Source organism: Pagrus major, chromosome 7 (assembly GCF_040436345.1).
Source record: "Pagrus major chromosome 7, Pma_NU_1.0".
In the NCBI taxonomy this organism is placed as follows: Eukaryota; Metazoa; Chordata; class Actinopteri; order Spariformes; family Sparidae; genus Pagrus; species Pagrus major.
Genome location: NC_133221.1, coordinates 17,740,827 through 17,765,994, shown reverse-complemented (window position 1 = coordinate 17,765,994; position 25,168 = coordinate 17,740,827). Strand labels below are relative to the sequence as shown.

General features: G+C 40.9%; 1 protein-coding gene across 1 annotated transcript; it reads right to left on the bottom strand.

Annotated features, from left to right (window-relative positions):
- Positions 1-356: 356 nt before the first annotated feature.
- Positions 357-19,794, bottom strand: LOC141000047 (vasopressin V2 receptor-like). Its single transcript, XM_073470668.1, has 7 exons — positions 19,481-19,794; positions 18,399-18,476; positions 9,502-9,887; positions 7,700-7,945; positions 7,325-7,468; positions 5,310-5,853; positions 357-2,240 (listed from the first exon to the last, which is right to left on the bottom strand). The coding sequence occupies exons 3-7, from the start codon at positions 9,883-9,885 to the stop codon at positions 2,044-2,046; spliced, it is 1,515 nt and encodes a 504-aa protein (XP_073326769.1). The 5' UTR covers positions 9,886-9,887; positions 18,399-18,476; positions 19,481-19,794; the 3' UTR covers positions 357-2,043.
- Positions 19,795-25,168: the final 5,374 nt, after the last annotated feature.

The following is a 25,168-nucleotide window of genomic DNA, read 5'->3' as shown; positions in this document are numbered from 1 at the left end:
ACTGAACTAGGCCACATTGCCGACGACACTGAAGCAGATTCTGAGAAGCAAGACATTCCCCATGCATGGCCTTATTCAAGTGAACTGTTTGAAGCTGTTGGCTCCAAGAAATAATACTTTTTACTTTTATAGTTTGAGTTTGCTTTTTGGGTGCTTTGAGCAGCAGAGGCCCAGAGCCACCTAGGTCCATTACAGTCGAGAGATTATACGGACGATATCTCCAAAACTTGGCAACTGAAATCAAAACAATTTAGATGTATAAATAGCACTACAGATAAGAGGAAAAGAAATATTTTTAATTTTGGGGATGAACTGTCCCTTTCAAGAACAGAAATGAACAGTTTGACCACATCCAGTAAATTCTAATCTTACTTTATACACACAGAACGTTATCACATCTACTGTACAGTGGCTTATATAATCGTACTTCTTATAAAAAGAAACGTCATAACATTACTATTTTAAGTCATGCAGTGGAGGGGCATAATACATTACTCTTTATGCAGACTGAAATGTGAAATAAAAAATGTACATGAACATAAGGCAGTAACAGGAGCAGAATTATATATATATATATCTGTGTATGTATATTTTCATTTATACAACAATAAATAAAAGGATATAAGAAGACATGGCTTGTGGTGTGATATAACCTATGATTCCTGCTCTGTCTAACAATAACATGGCTGACATCGTTCAGAGATTAATCCAGTGAGGGAGGCCCCTCTACTAATGTCTCTGGACATTACAGGCACTTGGTTGGACTGCATGGAAGCAACATTTCTGCTATTGAGACCTAAATTGATTCTACAGCTGAGCTTTAAAAAATCTTTGGTGTTGACATCTCCTTGTTTTCTACTACACATACCGGACCAGCGTGATTAACATTCAAGATTTATCTTACACAAACAGTAATAATAACTAATGTGCCTTACATTTTCAATAAATATACTTTACATTGTTCATCAGCGCACATGGAATGCTGTTGAGTGTTTATTTCCTTCCTGTGTCTCTGGATTATCATTCACCTAGAGCTTACGTCAGGAAGGTAATTTTGTGTACCTCATATGCTGTGTTTGTACAAAATACAATCACATAATTGTGTCCCGGTTGGTTGAGGAAACCTGGATTGTTTATTTGTATTCTCCTGGGTCTACCCCCTCCTCCTGTCTGCTGCGTTAACCCACATTGCTCCAGTGTCTCATGGGGCAGTTTCTCGACTCCGCTGCACTGTCCTCCATGAGTGAATCTCCATCCATCCTGCTAACAAATCACTATTGTTCTTTGGAACTCCTGAGTGAATATGAATTCAGCCTCGAGCATCCTTCAGTAATCCACTTTCTGTGTTTTAACAAAGTTTGTTCACATTATTAGATTTCAACTGCAGCCTTCTCAGGGCCGCTCCTGCAGCTGTAACATCCATGTCATCCCACTGTCTGTTCTCAGTCCAGCAGCTGTCTCGTGCTCTCTTGCCGTCTGTCTGTGTCTCTCTTTCCATTTCCCTCAGCCTGCCGCTTTGTTTTCTCTCCACCCATAGCTTTGTCTGCTGCTGTGTATATTAGGCGTGCCGTAAGGCCATTAATGCCATGACCCACCCCTTGAATTCCTGTGGCTCTGCTCTGTCTGAGCAAGGCAAGTTTTTCTCATAGTTCATGTGTTCAATCAACACACAGGGTCCTACTCGACCACGGATGAGGTGAAAATCTTTTTACTCTCAAGGCCATTTTGCATTGCAGATGCTGTCACTGACTGCTGCTGTACAGTATATTCCACAGAGCCCTCATAAAATGGTGTTGACATCTTCAATGACAGCCCTCCTCACTGCTAGGGTGGAGAGGACAGGTGATTACAGATAGAGGTCCTGTTGACAGTACAGCTGTCCTTTGTTGTTGGAAACATCTGGTAGAGGTCAGCACTCTCCGGAGGCGGTGATGGTGGCCGAGTTGTGTGCAACAGCACGTCCTTGCAACAGGGCGCGTGTGCACCCATGCATGTCTTTTCAAACATGTCACTATGTGTCATTTTCTGTCGCATCAGTCTCTGTCAGTACAGACTGTCCTTGGTGGAGGTGTGTGTGGTGGTGGAGTCATCGGGAAGGGAGCCCCGGCGGCCGGGTCTCGACCGACACTGCAGCAGGCTCTGCAGCTCTCTGGACACGCTGCTTGAGAAAGCTGTGTAGATCCACGGGTTGGTACATGAGTTCAGACTGGCCAGCAGCATCAGGATGGTGAAGGCCACTCCTGCAGAGGACAAGCGCAAAAACATTCAACATTGCATTTCTCCTCTGTTTTATTCTTTCTTTCTTTTTTCTTTTGTTTTATTTCTATCTTTTACATGTTGTGTTTTAGTGTACCTGTTCTTGCAAGTTGCTGCTTCTCTTGCTCTGCCAAGGAGGTTATGTTTTCGCCTGTGTCTGTTGGTTCATTGGTTGCTTTGTAAACAGGATTACACAAAAACTACAGAAAAGATTTCCACGAGGCTTGGATGAAAGATTGGTCTCGGCACAGAATAGAGTCCATTAACTTTTGGTGCAGATCCGGATAAAGGGACGGATCCAAGAAATGTTTTTTTCGACATTTTCGTAATTTCTCAGGGAACAATGATGGACCTTGTTAAAAAAAATCTGGCGTATTTAGGTGCCTGGTATCCCAAACCAAAACTTAGCAGATTTAACTATGTTTGATTTGATATGGGATTTGGCTTGATTACATTAGAGGGGAGTGTTATGGAAGAGGTTTGTGCTCTAGTTGCTCATTTAATTGCCTGGTTTTATCGCATAGTACTTGCACTCGTTTTTAATTTGTGAAGTACTTTGAGCTACAGCCCTGTATGAAATGTGCTACATAAATAAAGTTTGTTATTATTATAAATACATACAGAGACAAGAGCAACTGCTTGTAAATAAAATGGGAATTTTGTACAGTTTGTGAGCTAGATAATTCTTCCAACTTGGGTCATGGTGTACACCACATTGTTCTCTCTTATGAAACAAACATTGTATATGTATAACAACTGTTCAGTTTGAATGTAAACCATTCATGAGTATTGTTTCTCATTGTATTTCCTTCAGGAATAGCAACAGGACTGTAAATATCCGATAAAGTCCTACGTACATCCTTTTTTATTTTTTCCACTTCTAATAACTAGAATGCCAGTCAGTAGAGTGCATACCTCCGCCAAAGCCCAACAGTCCCCTTTATCCACATCAAATTGTGGTCTTGCATAGATACCAGCCACATAAATATGCCTGATTTTTTGCATCAAGATCCACGCATTATTTCCGGAGAAATTAATTGAGAAAAAAATCCTGGATGCTGGCTCTATTCCGGGCCGAGACCCATCCTCCATCCAAGTTTGGTAGAAATCCATTCATTCAGTTTTTGTGTCCCTGCTTACAAACCAACAAACAAAACAAACACGGCTGAAAAAGCTACAAGTATTTTATGTAATAACTAGAAGGTGCTTATTTCACCACGGCCACTTGAGGACAAGCGATGAGGACAAACTGATTTTAGATGGCAAAGCTGATAATGATCACTTATGCGGGCGGGTGTGTTTGTGTGTTTGAGATGTTTGAGATAGGAGCTGCCTGCCAGTAAGGACTCACTCATGTTGATGCATACACTGTGTATATGCATGTACGCTCGAGTTTGGTGCGTGCACGCTTGCCTCGTTCGTGTGTCTGCTTGTGATTTCGACTATGTGTGCACGCTGCTGGCACGTTATTATTGTTGGTGAAATGTCAACATCTGGCGGTGTTGCAAAACCAGCAGGGGATATAAACTGGTTATTTACTGGCCTCTGTTGTTTGTTTTAGCTTCAGATCAAAGGACACCCACTAAGAACATACTATCAGCCGCAGCTTAAGGTGACAAGAGCCTCACCTGCTCCATCACTGGCTGCCAGTAAAGACATCAACAGATCATGTTCCCTGTGCCAAAATGTACAGAGGCCAGAGATGTCATCCAAGGGCTTCTGGTTTTGAGTCAAAACAAACATTGTTTTTGACCTTGTATTTCACTCACTGTTACTACATCAGAGCTGGAGCTAGGTGTCCTCTGAATAATGAGTGAGATCGTGTTTAGAATCACTAAAACGGACATCAGCATTGATCACATCAGAGGATGTTGTTAGGAACCAGACCTGCTTGTTTTGCTTTTTGTTTTTGGCTGCCTGCAGTGCAAACCAGATGGGGTTTGCACATTTAGGGCAATTAAATGGATAAACTTGGATAAGGAGGATTAACCCATTTGAGAAAAACAACTAAAGTGATTCACTGGTAATGGTTATAACCCAGATGTCTGTTTTTGTTGCTTTTTGAGGGTGAATTGCACACACATACTTCGCCAATCCTCACGATTTTCCCCGCAGACTCACGTTTTTTATTGCCCTCTCCCGGTTTCCTCCCCAGGTCACAATTCTGCTGTATTTCTCCCAATTTATGACAAGTTCACACTTTTCCATCTTTTTAAATATCACAACCTGTTACTGGCACTATACAGCATGCTATCTCCTCTACTGTTACACTGTGTCCTCCTCTGTGAGTAAGAGATGGACAGAGAAATGTACAGGAGAAAGAATATTTCAACACATTTCAGACACGTTGGAGAGAAGAATTCCTGTTTCTTACGTAAAGTTTTAAGTAAAGGGGCTGTGAAATCTGCCATGTCGATTCTTCTGTCAATCATGCGGGTCGCACCCATTGAGCTGGGAAACATGGGGCAGTGCCGGGCACAGACTCTCTCAGGGGCAGGGGGAAAAATGAGTGAATGAACGAACAAAGGATCACATGTTGGCAAACAACAGATATGTTCAAATGTGTCATAGCAACATTTCTACAATACGTATCTTCTCGCGATCGCATGAAGATAAGCTGAATTTTGTGTCAGGAGTTGGAGGGGAAGGTGGTGGCGTGATAGTGTTTGAAATGGTGTTTACATTTGTAACTGAGAACTAGTGGATACCTTTAACAAGACGTCGACGGGACAATTTCCAGCCATGTTAGTGGCAACAAAACCAGATATTTATGGCGAGATAACTGGACATATTTCAGATGTGTTTATGGCAACAGTACCAGGTAAGCCAAAACATGACCTTTTCCAACTAAGTGTTTTTTGTGTCTAAACCTAGCCAGACCTTAAGCAAATTTTAAAATTGAACATAAACGTACATGAAGTTGCAACAGTGAGGAAGATAACATGTAAATGTGTCAAATGTTAATTTTCAGCACATCCTTGGTTTGTAGGAATGTACACAGCCAACATTTATTTATTGTGGCGATTGGGTTGATATGCACTTATGGGACTGACCTTGGTTAGGAGGGTTGGGGTCCCAGGCCGCCCACAGCTGGACGATGAAGAAAGGTGACCAGCAGATAGTATAGACCAGCACGATGACCAGGGTCATCCTCACTGTCTTGGACATGGCTTTAGTGATGCTTGGAGGCGGAGTGGATGGAGGGTGAGGGGGTGCGTAGTCGAGGGAGCAGCGGGGTGAGCCTGAGTTCAGCTCGTAGGACGTGTACGACTCGTGGCAATCTGAGCTGGTCAGTATTTGCTGCTGCGTAGGCGATGTTGTTGTGTCATGTTCACCACAGCAACTGTTATACTGAATAGCTGACGGTACTTGGCTGTTATGGTTGGTATTGTGAGGGTTGTTATTCACACCCTTTAAGAGCTGTCCTCCCCTCCCCCCTCCTCCTCCAGATGCCCGTGTCCCCCTTTCTTTCGCCCGCTCGTCCTCCTTCTTGAAGCTGTGGAAGCGGAACAGGATTTCATTCTTCTTCATCTCGGTCATCACTATCCTCTCTGACTTCAGGTAGATGTTATTGTGAATCTCTCGGAAGATTCTTATCTGAAAAAAAAATGAATATTTTTCAAGAATTAGCAGGTTATGATGGAAACAAGACAGTCCATGAAGACATTCAAAGACTGCAGTCAATTTTATCCCCTGCCCCTTTGATTGCAAATACCAGAGAACAATATTATTTTTTATTGGTATTTGTTTTGCTTCCTTAATTGCTACACGTCTTATACTTGGAGAACTTCTGAGGTTTTTACACATGGAGGATATAAAGTATATGTTGGGAGGCTCCACAGGTAACTTTCACAACATATATGAAAACTCTATATTTCTTAAATTTCATGACAGTGCTAAAACTGTGCACTCTTCCACAATTTTTTATTAAAACCAAATTTCACAGTTTGTTTATGTATGTTTAAAAGGATGTATTACATTTTTTAATTTTCTGTAAATTGCATTTTTCATTTGATTTCCATACAATCCATCATTCACTATCTCTGAAGGGCGTATAAAAATGGACAACATGTAAACTTTTGTATTTTGGTATACCACACTGAATGCATTACAAAGCAATGCTGTTGAAAAAAAGGAAAATAAATTAGGAAAAAAAAGGTCCTCTGGGCCTGGGAATATGATGTGGCACGTGGCAGATTCAGATGCTTATCTTGTTTGCATTTCTGCTTGCTAACAGGGACAGGAAATTTGAAACGAAAGTGAGAGTGTTTGTTGGCCTTCACCATCAGACATGAACCAGTTTCAGACATTTTTATGCAATGAATCAGAAATGCCACCATAAAATTTTATTGCAGTGAAATGATTCTTCATGCTCTCCTGAGAAACTATAACAATATTTGAAATCAAGTAATATCTCAAGTTATGAGTCATACCTCCAGCTTGCTTTATTTTTGCTTATTTTAAGTTTCTGTCAACCGTTGCTCTTCTTACTGACTGAACAGATTAAGACACTGCAATCCACAGTGCCATACAGTTATATCATTAAACTATATGAACTTAATCAGCTGAGTCAGTCGACACTTTCAGATAACTTCCCACTGCAGAAACAACATCTTAAATACTTCTGAAAAAGTGTCTCTCGATTTGAAATTTGAGAAAGAAAAAGGGTCAAGGATTCTATGTTTGGCTGAGATCTGGTATATTCCACTTCCTGGCAGGAGGTTCTCACAGTGGGCAGATTTTCTGAGCAGCCGTCTCAGCAGTGGTCTTCCAAGTGCTGTGTTAATTAGGGGAAATAGCTGGACCCTGGAAATATCTTTCCCTAAATAGAGCAGCAGTGCTGATGAGAGTCAGCCCAGAATGCCGGTCTGCCTTGGGATGCTACATAACACCAGCCGCAGTCCCCCACGGGTTACTGAACAATGGCTGCCAAGTGCCCCCTCCATGTAAACAAAACAGAATTTCATTCATGCCACACGCTTCATTATTGGATAATGTTGCCTGCAGCTATCCTACTCAGTGGCTCTTTGTGGACTGTGCAGTGTCCAGCCAGCAAAACCAGTATTACCTGACAGATGGTAATGATGAGGGCAGGCAGGAGGAAGACTGCCACGGTCATCCAGGTGACGTAGGCCTTCAGCCCCCACGGCTCGGCGAATTGACCCCAGCACTCGTACTCTCCGTTCACTTCTGTGCGAGAGAAGATGAACACCTGACAGACCGAACAAAAGGAGGTGGTCAGCATACCCGCAGACATGACTGTCAGCTTCTTCTTCCATTAACTGAACTGCAATGACCTCATCAGGCTAAAAATAGACCAACATCTTGAGTGCTACTGTAGAAATCAGGGCGTGAACACCCGCTGAGTTCTCATTTCCAATTTCACCATGTGCCCAAGTGCGTGTGAAGTATTGTTTGCATATGTGTGTTCACCCCTCCTTACCTGCGGTATGCTGAGGACTAGTGCCAAGCCCCAGGCCACCATGACAGGGGTGTTCCAGCGGGACATCGCTCCCCCACGGTAAGCCTGCAATGGGCAGCAGATGGCATGGTGCCGGTCTACCGTCATGGCAACTATCATGTAGGAGGAAGCAAACATGCCCACAATCTGCAAATACTTGATGGACCGGCAGAGCAGGTCAGGCCCCTGAAACCTCTCTGTGATATCCCATATTAGCTGGGGAAGAACCTGGAAACACAGATAAAAATAAATAAAATATATAATATATAAATGTGGCAGTATAGTGGAGAGTTTTTTTCTAATCTGGCTCTGATGTAAGAGAGAAACACTAAAGGACAAGTCTGGTGATATTTTATATTTCTTGTTATCTTATCTCCTATCTCATTGTCAACAAATGCCATGAAAACACCACCGCTAACAATTAATTATAAATTATATCAAGCTTGATATAGCTTATCTCTGCGTGCCACACACCCCCATTGTTGCAAAAAACTGTTTTCAAAAGCCTCAATGAGTCACACCGAGTGACACATTCCTTAATTACCATGAACATGAGCACTGTAGTTTATTTTGACTTAGGCTTATTCACGTACACCTGCTGCTACTGCTGTTAACACTTCCTAGATCTAGAGCACCAATTGTTCGTTAATCCGTGGCTGAAAATAGTCCCCAACACATGTGCTTTCTTTAAAACTCCTGTTTGACTTTGCTGAAAACTACAGTGCCCAGCTGTTTTAGGAAATGACAGAGAATGAAACTACATGTGGTGGTGGGAAAGTCACAGAGTATTGAATGATGGACAACCCATTGTTGGTTTTGGTCATTTTTTTGTATGTCAATGACCCATAAACTGACATTAATTAGATTATGGACCAGAGTATGATGAGAATTTTGTTTTTAGATGTTTTATCACAGAACGTGTTTAAAAACCCATGACAGAAATAGTCATACATTATGTAACTGTGTTATGGATGGAATGATAGTGAAAATAAATGATTACCCTTTTTGCTGGAAACCCTGGATTTCTCTCAAAGATCCTGGATGTCTCTTAACCCTACTTTTAAAACGACTGATTTAAAGATCCAGTGTGTATTGGCACGTAGCAGTGAGGTTGAAATTGGCAACCGACTGAACACCCCTCACCTCACCCTCCTCTACAGTGGCCACTAAAAACATGAAAACCACTAAGGGCCTCACTAGAGCCAGTCTTTAGTCTGTCTGTTCTAGGCCATTTATAGATCCCACTGCTTTTGTCGCCACCCTCCTCTGTCTCTGATTGGCTTGTGTCTATCATTTTTGATTTTCATTTTCATTTTTTTTGGCTGACGTGGAAGAGGACTCGCTTACTTTGAAGATGAAAAGGCTCATTCTAAGGTAACAAACACAAAGATTTTCAGGTCATTATACACTCATGAAAACATAATGATTAACATTATATTCTAAATGACCCAAAAGGTCCCCCTAAAGTTTCCTAATTACTACACAGTGGACCTTTAAAAGGGCTTACAAATTTTTCTATGGACGAATCTCATGCAGGTGTTAAGCGGGAACATCTTATATACATAGAGTAGCTATGACCTTAATACCATTTTTCACTGTCAGAGTGGTCATTCTGAGGCTGCAACACAATTACAATTAAGTTTAAGTACATTTTGCAACAGGTGCCATTTCTGAGAGCAACAGTGTGCAATGTTTTTTCCAAATGATGATTGCTTCATCAAATTGACTAGGTAAACTACAAGTTTTTCTGTTTACTTAATGGTGTCAATAACTCCTGAACTGACCTGAAAGAGCGCCACCACCAGGTCAGCCACGCACAGGTTGACCATGAACACGTGCATCGGCGCATTGTGCTTCCTCCTCCTCAGCAGCACCCACAGCACAAAACTATTCCCCAGGGTGGTAAGAGCCAGCACCAATGCAAGGATTGTGATCTCTGCCCGGGCCAGGCCCAGGTCCCTCACCCTGGGCTGGGGATGGGTGTGAGGCGTGGTGGTTGAACCATTCTCGGGGAAGATTCCGAAGAAGGATCCCCCGCCATGAGAGCTATTGAGGGAGTTCAGTTCAGAGACAAACAAGGACGAGGAGGAGAAGTTGTTCCTTCCTGTAGCGACCAGAGAGGAGAGGGCTAACCCATCCCAGTCCGTTTCCAAACTGATGCTTTCCATTCCTGCAAGACAGAAACCCATAAAATCTGTTAAGGTTTTTTTAAATGATGCCATGGTGCAAAAAGAGCCATCAGGAGTCATGCTGTTGCAGGATCACAAGACTGTTGAGGCTTTTTATTTTTTACAAAGTGAAGATTTAATCAACAAACATTTTAATTGTTCTGTGTTATACCAGTATTAGTTTCATGCCTGCCAACTTTAATAAATTTCCAATTGCCTGGAAAATTTGTCAGCTGAGTAATTTGACCTTATCTAACCGCCTAGAATCTGAAGCAAAACAATTCGACCTTCTTTAAAAAATACAAGTTGATGCAGAGATAAAAGAGAAAGACTCTTTATTTTTCTCTTTGGTGCATCTGTTACATTTTTGAACACTATAAAATGCTTCTTTTATGCACTTTTGTGAAATGTTCCTGAAAATAATGAGAGCCAGAGGACTCTAGCAATCATGCTGCCATGTGATTATTGTTGTGTTTCCGTGCCGCTGTCTCCAATTTTTTAATAAGCCCTTAGTGTGTCTGTTTATCCATCTTTCAAAGCTTCAAGTTCTGTTTGACGCAAGTTCCATCGCGGTTTATTTTCTTTCTCATATTTTCTCAAGGTTGATTTGACAGCTTTCCCCTCTATCCCACCACTCTTATTCCTTCACCTCCGCTCTCATAATCGCTCTCATCCCATGCTTACCCCCATACATTCCTGTTTTTTCTCCTGTTTTTGTTCCGTTCCCTCTCAAACTTTCTCCCATACAGCTGAGCATTCTTTTCTCTCTCTCCCCCCCCCCCCCCCCCCCCCACTCACACTCTCTCTTGATCCAAATGAATCTTTACGTTTATTTTTCTTTGCTTATAAATAAATGGCTGAAAAGAACCAGAAAGTTGATAGGAATGAGATGACAATTTCAGAAACAGAGTCGTGGGATGCTGGGGGGCGTCCTCGGTCAAATAAACTGCACGTAGGACATGTAGGAGGGAAAACGAAGGCAGATGAAAGAAGAGTGGAGAAAAGGGCAGGAAATGGAAAAAAACGCCCCCAAAAATGTATAGAAATGTGGAAGGAGTATGATAAGATAAGGAAAGAGAAGGTGACCAACTCTGAAGCTGTTACTTATCACACTGCGTGTTGATTGACACTGTAATTATTTTGACTAATGTGCAAGGAGTGGTTAGGTACAGAGAAGTGCTGAATAGGTGCTTGGAAAATTTTCCACTTCTAAAAATAAAAGAGAAACTACAATAGGTATCAAGAACAGGTTTCAACATGTAGTTAAAGAGGCCATTAAGATCATTTGTGTTAAACTGCATGATCTGTCTCACAACAGAGCAGCTTCTAAGGCTTGAGATTTTTTACCATGTCCTCTTGGTAAAAAGAGAATTTGAGCTCCTACCCTTTTGAAGGCCAGGTTTAACAGGTTAAAAGTGCAATGTGTAAGAACTGTATTTAAAAACGTTCAGAAAATTAACCAATTCTCAACAGAATGTGAGGAAGTAACAGTTTTGATGCTGTGACTATCATTCAAAAACTGTATGATTTTTTTCCCCCACAATTGTTTGTCAAAAGTCCCATAGTCCCAGGGGATGCTGTCCCAAACCGACAGCAAGTTAGTGTCAACAACATGAGGGTTTTTGGTTGGCAAAAAGGAAAACACAATGCAGCAAAAGGAGACGGAGAAACAACCTGTGGTTACAGATTAAGTTGGAAGAATACAACCAACCTGAAGAGACAGTTGAAGGCGTTCCACCGTGATGATAATGCCACGGTGAGTTAACGTTAGCTAACTTAACTGTAAGTCCTAATGTTAACTAACTTCCAATGTGTTAGCTAATGTCTGGCTTCCAGGCTAACATTAGCTGGGTCAATGTGTTAACATCAGTTCGCTAGATCAGCTTTACAAATGACATTTCTGCTTGCTTTGATTGCTTTATCATATACTGTCCTGTTGTTCGGGTGAAACGTATGAGCTAAATGTGTCTAAATGGGCGTCACATGATGCTCCTGTAACGTTTCCGTTTATAGCCCGCGAGTTTGTTCATTTATATATTTGGACATGCAGCTTGCAACTATGCTCGAACTGTTTTCACTTGTCTTTAACCAGAAAAAACATAATGGCGGCTCTGAACATGGCATTGCAGTTAATATCTAGACAAAGTGCTGTGTCTAAGATCACAGAGCAGTTTATTTGAAAGATTAATCGACTAATTGTTTCATCAGTTTTGGATTTTTATGTTCGTATTTGACGGTACTACCTACTTTTGACAAAGAGGTGGCTCAAATGTTTGGCTTTTTGTTGACTAAAACTTGACTAAGACTATGAAGGATGAAACTGAATAAAATGTGGCTTAAACTGAAGCGCATTTCTGTCGAAAGACTAAAACTAAATCTTAAACAGCCGTCAAAATGAGCATTGATTTTAAGGCAGAAACACTGCATATTATACCTTTTAAAGCTCACAATGACCCAGCTGACGATTACTTTTCCCATACATGATGGGCTAACATACAGAAACTTTAAGTTTCTGGTTGTCACTTAAAGTGAATTCATGTGTTTTATGATGTTTTTTGCACCTGAGTCTGCCTGCCAATGTCACTTCTATGTTTTACCTGGCTGCAAGGGGGACAGTAAAGTTGAAGCTGAAGTCATGTTATTGTGCAATTGAGTGTGACTAACAAGACATTACAAGGTTGTTCTCACTCCTCCGCTGAGACTTAATGGCCAATTTGCTCATAATATAGCGTTCTCACTGCTGGGTGCGTGCGATAACACAGCTGAACATATTGTCAAGTGTTACATGCTGGCTTTGCCAAAGGAATGTATTCAGATGAATGCATGACAGGCCGGGCCAGCTGGACCACTCCACCCAGCGTGAAGGTAGAGCCGCGGGTGACAGGAAGGGAATCTGAGTGGAACCGTTCCTCTTAAGTTGGACAACGACTCTTTGGTTTGTGTGAATCCCTGCGGCCACACCAGTCAGCCACAGCACTGCCATAAATGGCAAAACCAAGCGCAACCTTCGTTAGGTTCCTCTGTTGAATTGGTTCTGCTCAAATTGTTCCTGCCTAAAGGTCTTCTGGATCAAAATTAGTAATATTCTTTCTTATTATCTGTTTATTATTTTTCCCGTTTCAGGTTTTAATTTGAGGTTTAGACAACGAGGCCTTTTTCCATCAAGGAATCTCCTGGCCTCTCTTTGTGCAGACCTGAGGAGCCTTGTGCCCCTCTCTGTAATTACAGCATAATTCATGAGAGGATTCTTTGTGCTGCTGCGCTCCTTTTTACCCACATATAATCTCATTATGTATATTTGCCCATGTGACTAATTTCTGACCCTTTTTTATCCCTCTGTGAAGATAAGGTGTAATGACTTAGGGAGGTGATATAATACCAGTGTGGCCTGAGAAATGAACCCATGGTATTACAACAATGCCAAATGAAAGGCTCCAAATTGTGTTAAATAAAATGAAATAAGAGGATTAATATCTGGTAGGAAGAATTGTCTGTAATGGTGTCATCGGCTGATCACGTATGGGAAAGTGTGTGAGGCATTTCCACATAAACAGATTCAGAGAGGATTGCTCCATCTCTGCTCTGATGGATTCTGAATTAGCCCCTGTTTTCCTGAACTCCTGAAGGACTTAAAGTATTTTCTTATGTCTCATTTGCATGACTTGTCCATCCAAGAAATCAAGATGGATTGTCTTAAAATTGCTCAACTTCAGGAGACCCACGCATAGCTCAAAACCTCTGGCAACAAAGTTTCCTCAGAGGAAATTCCTTCACATTGAGAAGGTAAATATTGTCTGCAGAATTGTGCTGGATGCAGCTTAACATATTCCTTTACATACCCTGTCTCTGGAAATGTATTCTGATTCGCTCTCTCTTTAATAACACAAGCGCAGCACGGCATTCCCGTCTGTCTGATCGACTTAATGTTAGGCACAAATTGTTCCATCTCTCTGTGCTGGATGGACTGTGGACACTGCTTTTAGTAGTTAGTGGAGTACAGTGCTTCCCCCCTTTACTTTAAAGCTTTCACCATGATTAATGACGGAGTCGATTTTTGTCTTGCCTTCCTCTCTAGATGCAAACCGTCTTGCAACCATCCATTTTCATGTCCTCCCCATCCTCTATCGCTATCCCAGATCTACAGTGCCTCAGGGAGGACTGAAACAGGTAGTTAAAGTGTGCAAGAAAACATTATAGCTCCCAACCGTTCACATCTCTCAACATCTCAGTGCTCTTTTCTGGCTGTTCACACATGTTTCGGTCATTTCGTTTGACAAACTACGTCATGTTCTAGCTATGTTGTGGATCCAAACACTATCTGTCTGTGTCAAAGTCCTGTTAAACCATCCTTAAGTATGTTATGTACCACGAGATACATTTTTCAGATGAGATTATAATCACTTCAGTGTTATTTTGTCAAAATGACAAACAGTCAAAGTAAGCCAAGCTTAGGGGGTATGTTGGTCATAAATCTGATGTGACATACGTACATACAGTATAATGATGAGATTCCCTTTCTGGAAGGATTGCAGCTGATTTCAGGCAACTGAAACATTATTGGACAAAAACTTTAGTTAAGGCAACAAAAACTTAAAGGACAATCCCAGTGTGCAAATGTTAGCACGCTATTCATTATGTAAAGTTTTTCTTTGTATATTTGTATGTTAGTGGAGCTGAGGTGGAGCAGGTGAACAGATTTAGGTTCCTGGGAACCAACACCACAGAGAACCTATCATGGTCCTCATCGCACATCAAAAAGGCACAAAAAGTTTGTACTTCTTAAGGAAACTTAAGATTCTTAAAATTCTTGGCATCTTTTTCAGAGGAGTGATAGAAAGCATCCTGGCTGGAAACATCACAAACCGGCATTGTCTGTGCACAGCCCAGGACAGGAAGACTCTACAGCGGGTGATTAAAAGAACATCATTGGTGCCCATCTGCCGAGCATTAGTGATGTCGGTGAAGTGAGATGCCTGCACAGAGCCCAAAGGTTACTAAAAGACAACAACTGCCCCAGACACAGCCTTATCACCCTGGTGCCATCTGGCAAAAGATACAGAAGTATCCGCTGATGTACCACCAGACTACAGAGCAGCTTCATTCATCAAACTGTAAGGGTCCTTAACTCATCCTCCAAAACTGTTTTATTTTCTTCTTCTTTTTTTCTGTTCAGTAGCATAACCCTAATCCTAACCCAAAACCGGCCATTTTCATTGGGAAGTCTCCAGGCATTTGTTGTGGTGACCAAAACATGTATTTTAAGCCAAACCATGACCTTTTCCTAAACCTAACCAAGTGGTTTTTGTGCCTAAACCTAAGCAGAGCACCAGCACAGCGTTGTGACAAGAGAGAAATTGAACCTCAACATAAGTAAAGTCACAAAGTAAAAAGAACAATTTTGAACTTGTCTTTGGTTTTGCTGAAAGGTACCGATCTAACGTTTGTTCTGGCGATTGGATGATCATTTTTGGCCTTTATTTACAGTCTCAAACTGCCATTGTTGTCATTATTTTCTGTATCACATGGAACTGAATCAGCAGACTTGAAACGTATTCAGCATAATCTGCCCAAGGTAAAAATCAAATTTGCATTAATATTTGACTATGCTGCATTATTGCTGCGTGGTAATGTAGAGCACGGATTGATTGAAGTCTGCACCTCACAAAAATGTAACCTAATGATGACCTGAATAATGTAACAACAATCCATCCAAACCTGATCTACACTGTGAAGGCTTACATAACTTAATCAAGTTTCTAAGGCTAACTGACAGACTTATATATAGTGTTGAAATGAATGGAATTCAATGGATGTCTGGAATGGAAGACAAAATACATTCAAATTTAGCTGTTTACACTGTTATTGTCCTTTATGTTCGGGTTTGATTCATGGTTTCATAAGAAACTACTTTGCAAGAAATTTAAAAAAATAAAAAATAAGTTTACTGTGTCTTGATATCAAAATATTGCTTGTCTTCAGTTCTGTCTTGCCATCGCTTGCGTGGCATGGAAACACATTTCTCTCACCTTCGTGCATTTGAGCGCCTTATTTGCATTTAAAGACACTGACAGCGTGGATGAACCTGCCTGGCAGATCTAAAGCTAATGAGTAGCTAACGTGAAACGGTAATGGCAGACAAGCAGGTGCTCAGGCGCGAGGTGCAATACTCCAGACATAATGAAAGATCCATCACTTCCCCGCCTGTGTTGTGTGTGCTTGTCAGTCCCCTGATTAGTTCCCTTTGACCAGATTTGACCCAATCTGGTTAATTAGGACTGATGTATCCTCATTAGCAGCCCGGTGTGCGCTCAAACAACCTGTTGCTAATTTCCTTCTCTACTTTATTTTTTATTTTTCCCCCTCACCTGTTGTTTCTCTATTTGTTTTTCATTCATCCACCCTCTCTGTCTCACCTGTCCTAACCAATCCACCCTCTCCTGCCATCAAGAATCAAAACTACAAAGGAGAAGGTTTCTGATATGGTTATCATTTATGTTTGATTTGAAATATCATCCTCATTAACAGACCTGGCAGCAGGAAACAGCCCAATTTGCATCTAATCCGACTGGAAATAAACATATGAATCAAACATTAGATCACACCACGTGACATGAGCTTTGGTATTCTGCTACTTTTCTCAGAAGGGCGAGAGACTTTATTTGCATATGGATCAATAGATTCTTTCGCAATAAAGTCCCGGATGAGTCATGTACTGCCACACTCTGGGCTGTGCAGCACTTCATCTGCATGATAAAGAAGGCATGACCACGCTTTGGTCTTTAAGCCTCACATATCAGTAAATTGGATCCCCAAAGGTACTCCAGAATGCAGAAAAAATTCCCCATAAATTAGATCCCCATTGACACTCTCACATGCAGCATGAATTCCCCATCTGAATACCTTGCCTCAATGACAGATGGACACTCTGCATATATTTTCGATTTCAAGAGGCACCTGCAGTGCTTATTAAAAATCATATTCGCAGCTCTGTGTTCCTCTCTTTGATGCCACTCAGGCTCTCCACTGCAGCCCATATGAGCAATACAAGTAAACACTTTCTCTTGCACAAAAAACCCATTAAATGTTAATCATGTGGGACCACACCTCATTGAACACACTGATACAGTCATTATGCGCCCACATTTCAGTTGTATGTGTTCGGCACTGCTCCTTGAGCTCTGTATTCACAAACATCACTGTGAGTTTATTTCCATAATACGGTCAGTGGACAGATCTTACTGGTGCTGAAGAAGGTCCAAGTCCCCTTATCAGCACTGATAAAGCCTGTTCATAAGACCACTGACTGTTTTTCTTGTTATGTATCATTAACCAGTGTACTGCCAGCAGGCTTGTGCCCTAAACAAAACAGGGACCTTTTTCATGTGACACAGCAGATAGAAAATTCAGTATTGCCCCTGAAGGGTGGAAAGTGGGTCACAGTGTGACCACGTCAGCTAAAACAGGCCTGTAGGATATAGTTTATCTGATCAGGTCTGTGCCACATGATTTCATTTTTAAAAAAAAGCAGTTGGAGACCAGAGTAAATTGACTGTGAAAATAACAGTAATGGTGATGATTTTTCCTGATGGGGACTGCAATCAAGGAAGTCATTTTGTGGATATTTTAGATTGTGCCAAAAACACACATACAAAAAGGGAGAAAAGTGCATGATTAATGGAAAAAAACAAACCCTGAAGCGCTTTGGTTAAAACAGCTTGCTCAGATCCAAAAAAATAATTCAACAAACTGTGATTTGTCTATTGAACTAACAAGCTACTTTAATTGCGATTACACCAGTGGAAACTGACTGTGTGATGGTAGAGATACAGGCTTTTCATTGAGAATTAAAGTTTGTGATTTTGCTGTCATCAGAACTTCTCTTTAAAGAGAAACTTTTCATTTTCATTTTTACATTATTCAAGGTCCAGTGTGCTGGATTTAGTGGCATCTAGCGATAGGCCTCGCCTCACCAGCCCCAATAGCAGCCGCTAAAAATGCTTGAGACGTGACAAGGCCCTCTCTAGATCAGGAGTTTGGTTTGTCCATTCTGGGATACTGTACAAATATGGCGGAGCCCGTCACCTTCGTCAATACAAAAAAGGCTCTCTCTAAGGTAACAAAAAACACAGATATTCTTAGTTCCAGGTGTTTATTCATGAATGAAAACATAATTATGAATGTTACACTTCATCTCTGACCCTAAATGCCTCGAAATCCTACACACCGGACCTTTAAGTAATTAGTTGTTCCGTCATAAAAATCGTTTGAATGTCAAAGCAATAAATCAACTAACTTAAAAGCAGATTTGTGTATACCATAAACAGGCAGCCTCACCTTTCTTTTTTAATCATCTTTTTGATTTGCCTTTTAAAATACGGGCAGGACACACACACACACAAACACACACACACATACACACATACAGATGGAAACAAGACACACAAATACACACACGCACATAAAAGAAGAAGAGCACCCCAAGGTGACCGTATAAGCCTTTTGTCGCCTCTCACCTTGTTGTCAGTGCATGGTAAGCTTTCTCACGCGTGTCCTTTTCTCTCTCTTGGTGTATTTTGCCCCCGTCTCGGTGACTGTGGGACAAAAGCATTAAGAGCCGTCACCATTACAGTCCATTAACATTGCATGCTAGAGCAGATCACATTAACAAGCTGACAGTTCCCTGGAGCTTTTTTAATTCCCCTGAAAAACTTTGAGGAGCACATGCTTTTTCAGCTCGGATCTGATATCAAACATTTACAATCAAGAATACCTGACATTCTGTGTATGTTAACATCTATTATAAATGTTAATATCAGGACTGACAGACATGATAAATACATACTCAAAGTATCAATTCTTCATCGAAAGCTTTGTGAATAACGTGTCTATTTGTTTGACAAATCAACTGAATGTGATCTTTATTAATTTTAAATAAACAGACGACAACATTCAGCGAATTTGTATGGAAAAATCATGTATATTATTAATCACATAAAAACCATTCATTGTCATCTTATCATGTTATATAAGCTTTTTTTCATGCCAGTAATTGTTTAATAAAGTATGAGGCACATTTCAATCAATACATTCATTCACTTCAGCCATAGGCGCACTTCAAAAACAGGTGTTCTGTTGTGGATCTGTTACTAAAAAGATTTGTTTTCTTCTTACTCAAAATCATTGATTATCAAATGACACAGATTTTCTTTAATTATAAGGTTTTTCTTTTTCAAGTAAAACTTGAGTAAATTTAATGATAACAACATGGACAAACTCTAAGAAAAATAAAACATTAATGAAAGATAACAGTTAACATGAATAGTAAAACACTATACACCGAGCTTAAGTTGCGTGTCTCGTGCGGACCTGAGATACTGCAAATATACAGAGAGATGACCAAGATGGTCAGTAAACAAAACCATTCACACGCAATCAAAGTGTTTGCGTTTGAGAGTTTAAGTTTTTAATTTTTTTAATGAACTAATGAGGAGAATTATTGGAGGGTTATAATTAGAATTTCAGTAGCAATATCACTTGTCTAAGCCTTTCAGCAAAAAATCAAACATTCACCACAGAGTAAATAAAAGCCACTTACTTGTGATCCCCTTCAGTGGTTGCAGAGAAGCTGTCAGAATTTTCCCCAAAACATTCACATCCTCACTGCTGTCAACTCGAGTCCCTCCGCTCTGAGTAAAATCAGCTGACTGCTGAATGAATCAAGCAGGACGCACAAGAAATGCCACTTAATTTTCCTTTAACTGTCAGTGTGCCAGAGAAGTTCTGTACAAGTCCTTTGTGTGCCTGCTCACTGTATTGTCCTCGCTTTGTTGGACTTCACATGTGTGTCAGAGTAATCCATTTGATAGTCATGTGTGTGTGTGTGTGCGTCCCGGCTCCTTGTGCGTCATGTTATGCCTCTTGCAATGTGCTGTGCCTCCAGCAGCACCAGCAGAAATGAATCTGAGCTCCCGTCTGCTCCTACCTCCCCCCCACTATCCCCTCCTCCTGGGTCAACCAGCCCGTCCTCATAGGGCTGAGGGTGGAGCGTGCACAGCCAGCAGCAAAGGGAGGGTGTTATACATACCTATAAAGTGTGTGAGAAAGAGAAAGAGGTGTGGACTGGCTTTATCTGCATGTGCATGTGTGTGTGTGTGTGTGTGTGTGTGCAAACTTGTTTTGAGGTTAATGTGTGCATGCATGTGTGTGTGAGTGTGTGTATCAGTGTGACACCTCCCATTATTGTAATGATTTATGGCCTGGTGTAAGTCATTGATACACACCGCCCATGTTTTTTATTCTAAGCTCTGCACTGTGTTGCACTCTCTTTCCTCTTGTCTTGTTGCTGGTGGTGGACAAGGGCCGGTGCACTTCAACCCATCCAGGAATGCCGTCTGGCTGAGTCAGCTGGGCCAACAGCAGGTCACACCCTTGGTGTACACGGGGAGCAGTGAAGGTTACTGTGAAGAAAAAAAAATGGCTGTCTGTCAGTGTTAATGTCAAGGCTCTGTCTCACACACGGCAAACACACACGTGTGCACAAACTTTGAACACACGCACAGACTAACAGGCAATTTGTGCCGATGTACCCAAATTTATTTTGACAAGTAAATTGCAGCTTCCTCTTACTTTTTCCCAAACAGCTGCAAAGAACAAGGAAACAGCAGTTCATTGACATTTACAAGAATTATATTCCCATTCAGTTGCCCCCAGCAGCACAGACACACCTAATATACCCATGGGGCACTGTCTGTCCGTCAAGCCCAAAGCCATTGATCCCTGGCCAGCAGAGACCGAATTGTCCCATGATGTCAGTAAGGCTGGCGCTTTTTCCTCCAGTGGTGCCGCCAGGTTCACATCAAATGTCTCCCTCCTCAGTCCAAACCATTCTGTCCTGCCGCTGCGGAGGTGGGGCTGTAAGCTCCCTGAGAATCACTCTAACATGATTATCCTGGCTCCTCTGGTCTTAGAGGACGTTTTATCACAAAGAGGTAGAGCAGCAGAATTAATCCACAATCCACTTTGTCTGTTTAACAGCTTCACATGACAGCCGATGAGCGAGAAGAGAGGGAAGGAGCGAAAACAAAGGCTGGACAATGAAATGGAAACAGATGGTTTGTTCATATTTAGTTTGAGTTTTAAAGGGGAACTGTTACAATATTAATGAGGTAAAAATATTTGTTTTTTACATATCCACTGAATAAACAAGCTGTTCTCAGAGGAAAATAAGGACACTGACACCCCAGAACACTGTTTGAAGTTAGAAAGATGGCAGGGTCCGCCAAATGTAAACTATATGTAAACAGTATGAAATTGTGTTGTCCTTTAAGGTCAGTTTGTTTATTCAGTTTATTCAGCCATGAAGACAAAGAAAGTTTGTTTTAGTTTGTCCAGGCATACTAAACTACATAGTGCACCTTTAACATCCTTTGTAGAAAAGGACACACTGGGAGCACATCAACCCACATTTTATTACTGTTGTCTATCATGAGTTAGAACATCTCTTCATGCTAGGTCGCAGAGCAGCACTAAAGTTTAAAAGGAATGTTGGGACCTTTAAATGTCTCAATCTGTGACAACCTTTTCCTTTGAGATTTCTGGCTGGACATTCTCCCACATGTTGAGGCTTATTTCCAGCTCCTAGTATTGTGCCAGAAATAAAAATGACAGCTGTTTTCCTCTGGGAGCTGAATCTCTTCTTAAAAGACCTTTCAATGACTCCTCTCAGGGTTTTTCTTAATTCAAGCAAAGGTGTTGACAATACTAAAACATCTTGATTTTTAGGTAATATGAATCAGCCATGTGGTCAATCAGGGGCCCTCATATGCCTGGGGAAGAGAAAGATGGAGGCAGTCCTGGAACAGACGGAGCTGAATCCAAAAACAGTCACTCAATCAAGTTCACTTTTGGCTTCTTCTCTTCAGTCTGTCAGACACCGCAAACATGGCTACCATGAACCTCAACACAAAGAAATGGTTTAACTGGATGTTCACTCAGAGGAACAAAAAGTCCGACAGAGCCATTTGTCTTCCTGCAGGACAGCCTGAATTAGGTCATGCCTGAGGTGAAGAAGTACACGTAGCGCAGAACAACACCTGGCCTGACAAAAACTGGCACTGAAAAGCTCAGAAACATCTGAAGGAATCATTAACTGTCAGCCAACCCACGAATAACAGAGAGAGATGAGGAATTTGGGATTCCACTTATGTGAATACATAATAATCAGGAAAAGATACTATGGGATGATTATTTTGCCCATAAAGAGTAATTTTATTTCTATCAGAGGCCCTATTACTGTTATTATCCTCAGAGCTCTTTTCCATGAGATGCTACGAGCATGAATCACTTTTACAAACCTGTCACTGACTGCTAAAAAAAACACATTCCTCTTCAGTTTTGATGATGAAGTTAATGCTTTAATACAGAGCCACAGAAGTAAACATGTTATTTAAGTAACTGTATCTATACCGCAAATGAGCACTTCTTTATTTGCAGGGTTTGTCACCTAAATCACACGTTGTAACATACTTTTATTTGAACAAATTTTAAGTATCCTATCAATCTATCCTTCTTTTCATGCAATGTAAGTGAAAGGAATTTTTTATTTGGTGTTCAAGGAACTGAAAAAGGTACATTTGAAAATAAATCAATGGGAACATCTCTTTCCAGAGGCAGTTTTCCTGCTGTAATATACAAAAGGACATTTTTTTTGGTACTGCCCCTGAGAACTGTTCAGTTTGGTGTGACGCTGCCTTTCAATCAAATTTTCAATGCTTTGAGCAAAAAAAAACAAAATCCCATTCAGTGTCTGTTGAGACTGAAGTTTGAAAGTGATAAAAAAAATCTGGAGTTGTGGAAAGAAGCCAGGTTATCAGGCCTCTGTAGCCCACTCCTTATCTCTGCTTGAGGCTAGCGGCTCAAGGGCTCGAGGCGGCATTAGCTGCTTGTAGCACAAGACACATGAATCTCCAACCAAACTGCCAGCAGTTGAGTTGCACTGCAGTTAACGTAGGAATCAGGTTTTGATAAGTAGAATTTATGGAATAAAAAAGATCCTTTTTTTAAACTGACCATCGTGAGTCGACGATGTTATAAGAGTGCAGTGCTCTCTTAAGGATCAGCTAAGTAGTAGCCAAGTGTTCATTTGTGTTTTGTATTTATGATTTTATTTTTACATTTGACCTACATATCTCTCCATTCAATGCACCACAAGGAGCTTTGAGGTGGATAAAAAAACTAGTTTAACTGGTATCAAATATGCCGCCCGGACACGCCATTTGGCAACCACTTAATGAGGCGTCTTGAGTGGTTGCCAAGTGGCGTGCATGGACACGCCAGTGTGCCTAAGGGCAAGTCCTGGCACGTCATGGGATTTTTTTACATTATTATTGTAATTTTCATATGCAAACATATACACACACACTGTCACCAATGTGGTTTAAATGTGTGTCTTGCTGTTTTTATGTTATTTTACAAAGTTTCAAATGAATTCTTGAAACATTTTGTCAATAAATATTTAATTAGTGACATAGAGTCTCTGTAGTCTGGTGCTACGACACTAAAATCAAAGTTTAGGCTACAGTTATTAATCCTACATATCTACAAACAGATACATTACCAATTGCCATGCCTCCTACAAACAGCTGTGATTAAAACATTACCTTCAAACTGAAAACACGCTAGTCAGATCAAGATCTTTACAACACGAGTGAAAACACTTCCACTTTTTACCACAGGGGCCGCCAGAATCAATAAATAAAAGGGAGAAAGTTCCTTTGTAGTGGCTTTAAAATTAACTCAATTAACTGATTCATTTCCACACTTTCTTTTTACATTGTTGTGTTTTAAATATATTTTAAAGTAAATGTGTACTGGTGGGTGGATTTTATGTCATACATCAATTTTTACAAGTTAATCAAATGTTTTGCATGATGCTAAACTCCATTTTATGAAGTAACTAAATGTCATCAATGTGGGAAAGAAAAGACACTTGGCCTATTAATGAGGCACTTTGGCAGGATACGATATTGTGGTTCGGATCAAGTTTGTTGTCTTTGAACCACAAGTGCTCTGTAAACAACCGGCGCGCTGCAGACGCTATGAATATGTTTCTTGTTTCCTCTGCGTTCACTCTAAAAGACAGATTGTCCATGACATCATCTGTTTATGAAATTTCAAAGCATTAAGCGTGGAGTGGTGAGTTTATCCATCATATCATAGAAAGCTCTACATATGGTCACAGTGTGATAGCCAGGACCACTTTTCATAGAGGGATACGAGTATTATCTATGTGTGATTTGTCATTCTGATAGCTGCAGAGGACATAGATGAATAAGGTGAATGACAGACCTGCGATTCTCAGTGCCAAGTTAGAAATTAATGAAGGCTGCTCAAGACTGATCTGATCCACTGGCCCTCACAGATACTGATGGATCACACTGGGATGTCAAACAGAAAAGAGAAAAGAAGTGACACCAAGCACTGCTGTATGAACAGGATCTTTACTTTGCTAACTATTAGAACAATGCACATTTTGTGGGAGAATGAAGGGTGAATCTGGACACAGCGTTGGAGGCAAAGCCCTGTTCATTCCTATGAAAGCTGCTCAGTGGCGTTTTGACGGCAAAACAGCTGGACCTCCCAGGTATGAAAATACCTGGATCTTCCATGTCGTGTAGCCCATAGAGCGTGCGTATTAGAAAAATACATTTTATTGGACTGCGTTGTACGTGACCAACTTTCCTGCCACAAGAATTCCACGCAGATATCCCTCTCCCCATAAATATATTATGAAATATTACAGCAGATAATAACACATGAAGCCATCAAAGAAAGGATGTGATGCCGGCTATATATGTGAAAGAAACCTTTATTGCCCCTAGGAACATTTGCTTTGCACAAAGGGCATAAAGAATATCGAACAAAACATCTATAACCACACATGACAGCACATAATATAGCAAACGACATAAGCATTGTAAAACTACGCCATAAAACACATTTATTAGGAGAATCGATAAAGGACAAAGAAAATAGTTCCTACATGAAACTGCCACATCAAAGTCTGTGGATTATCTTGGGTATTAGGGTCTTGATATTTGGAAAGAAACAATGATGTTTAAATTGCTTTACCAAATTTAAGTCTAGTCTGTGCAGCTAAAACTCTGTCGGACTGAAGTCAGTATCAGAACAGGCATCTTCTGCAGAGAGTTCTGGGACACGTGCTTTTTTTGTGTGTATCGTCAAAAATTCAAACCTGTTTTCTTTCTCATCTCTCTCATCTGTT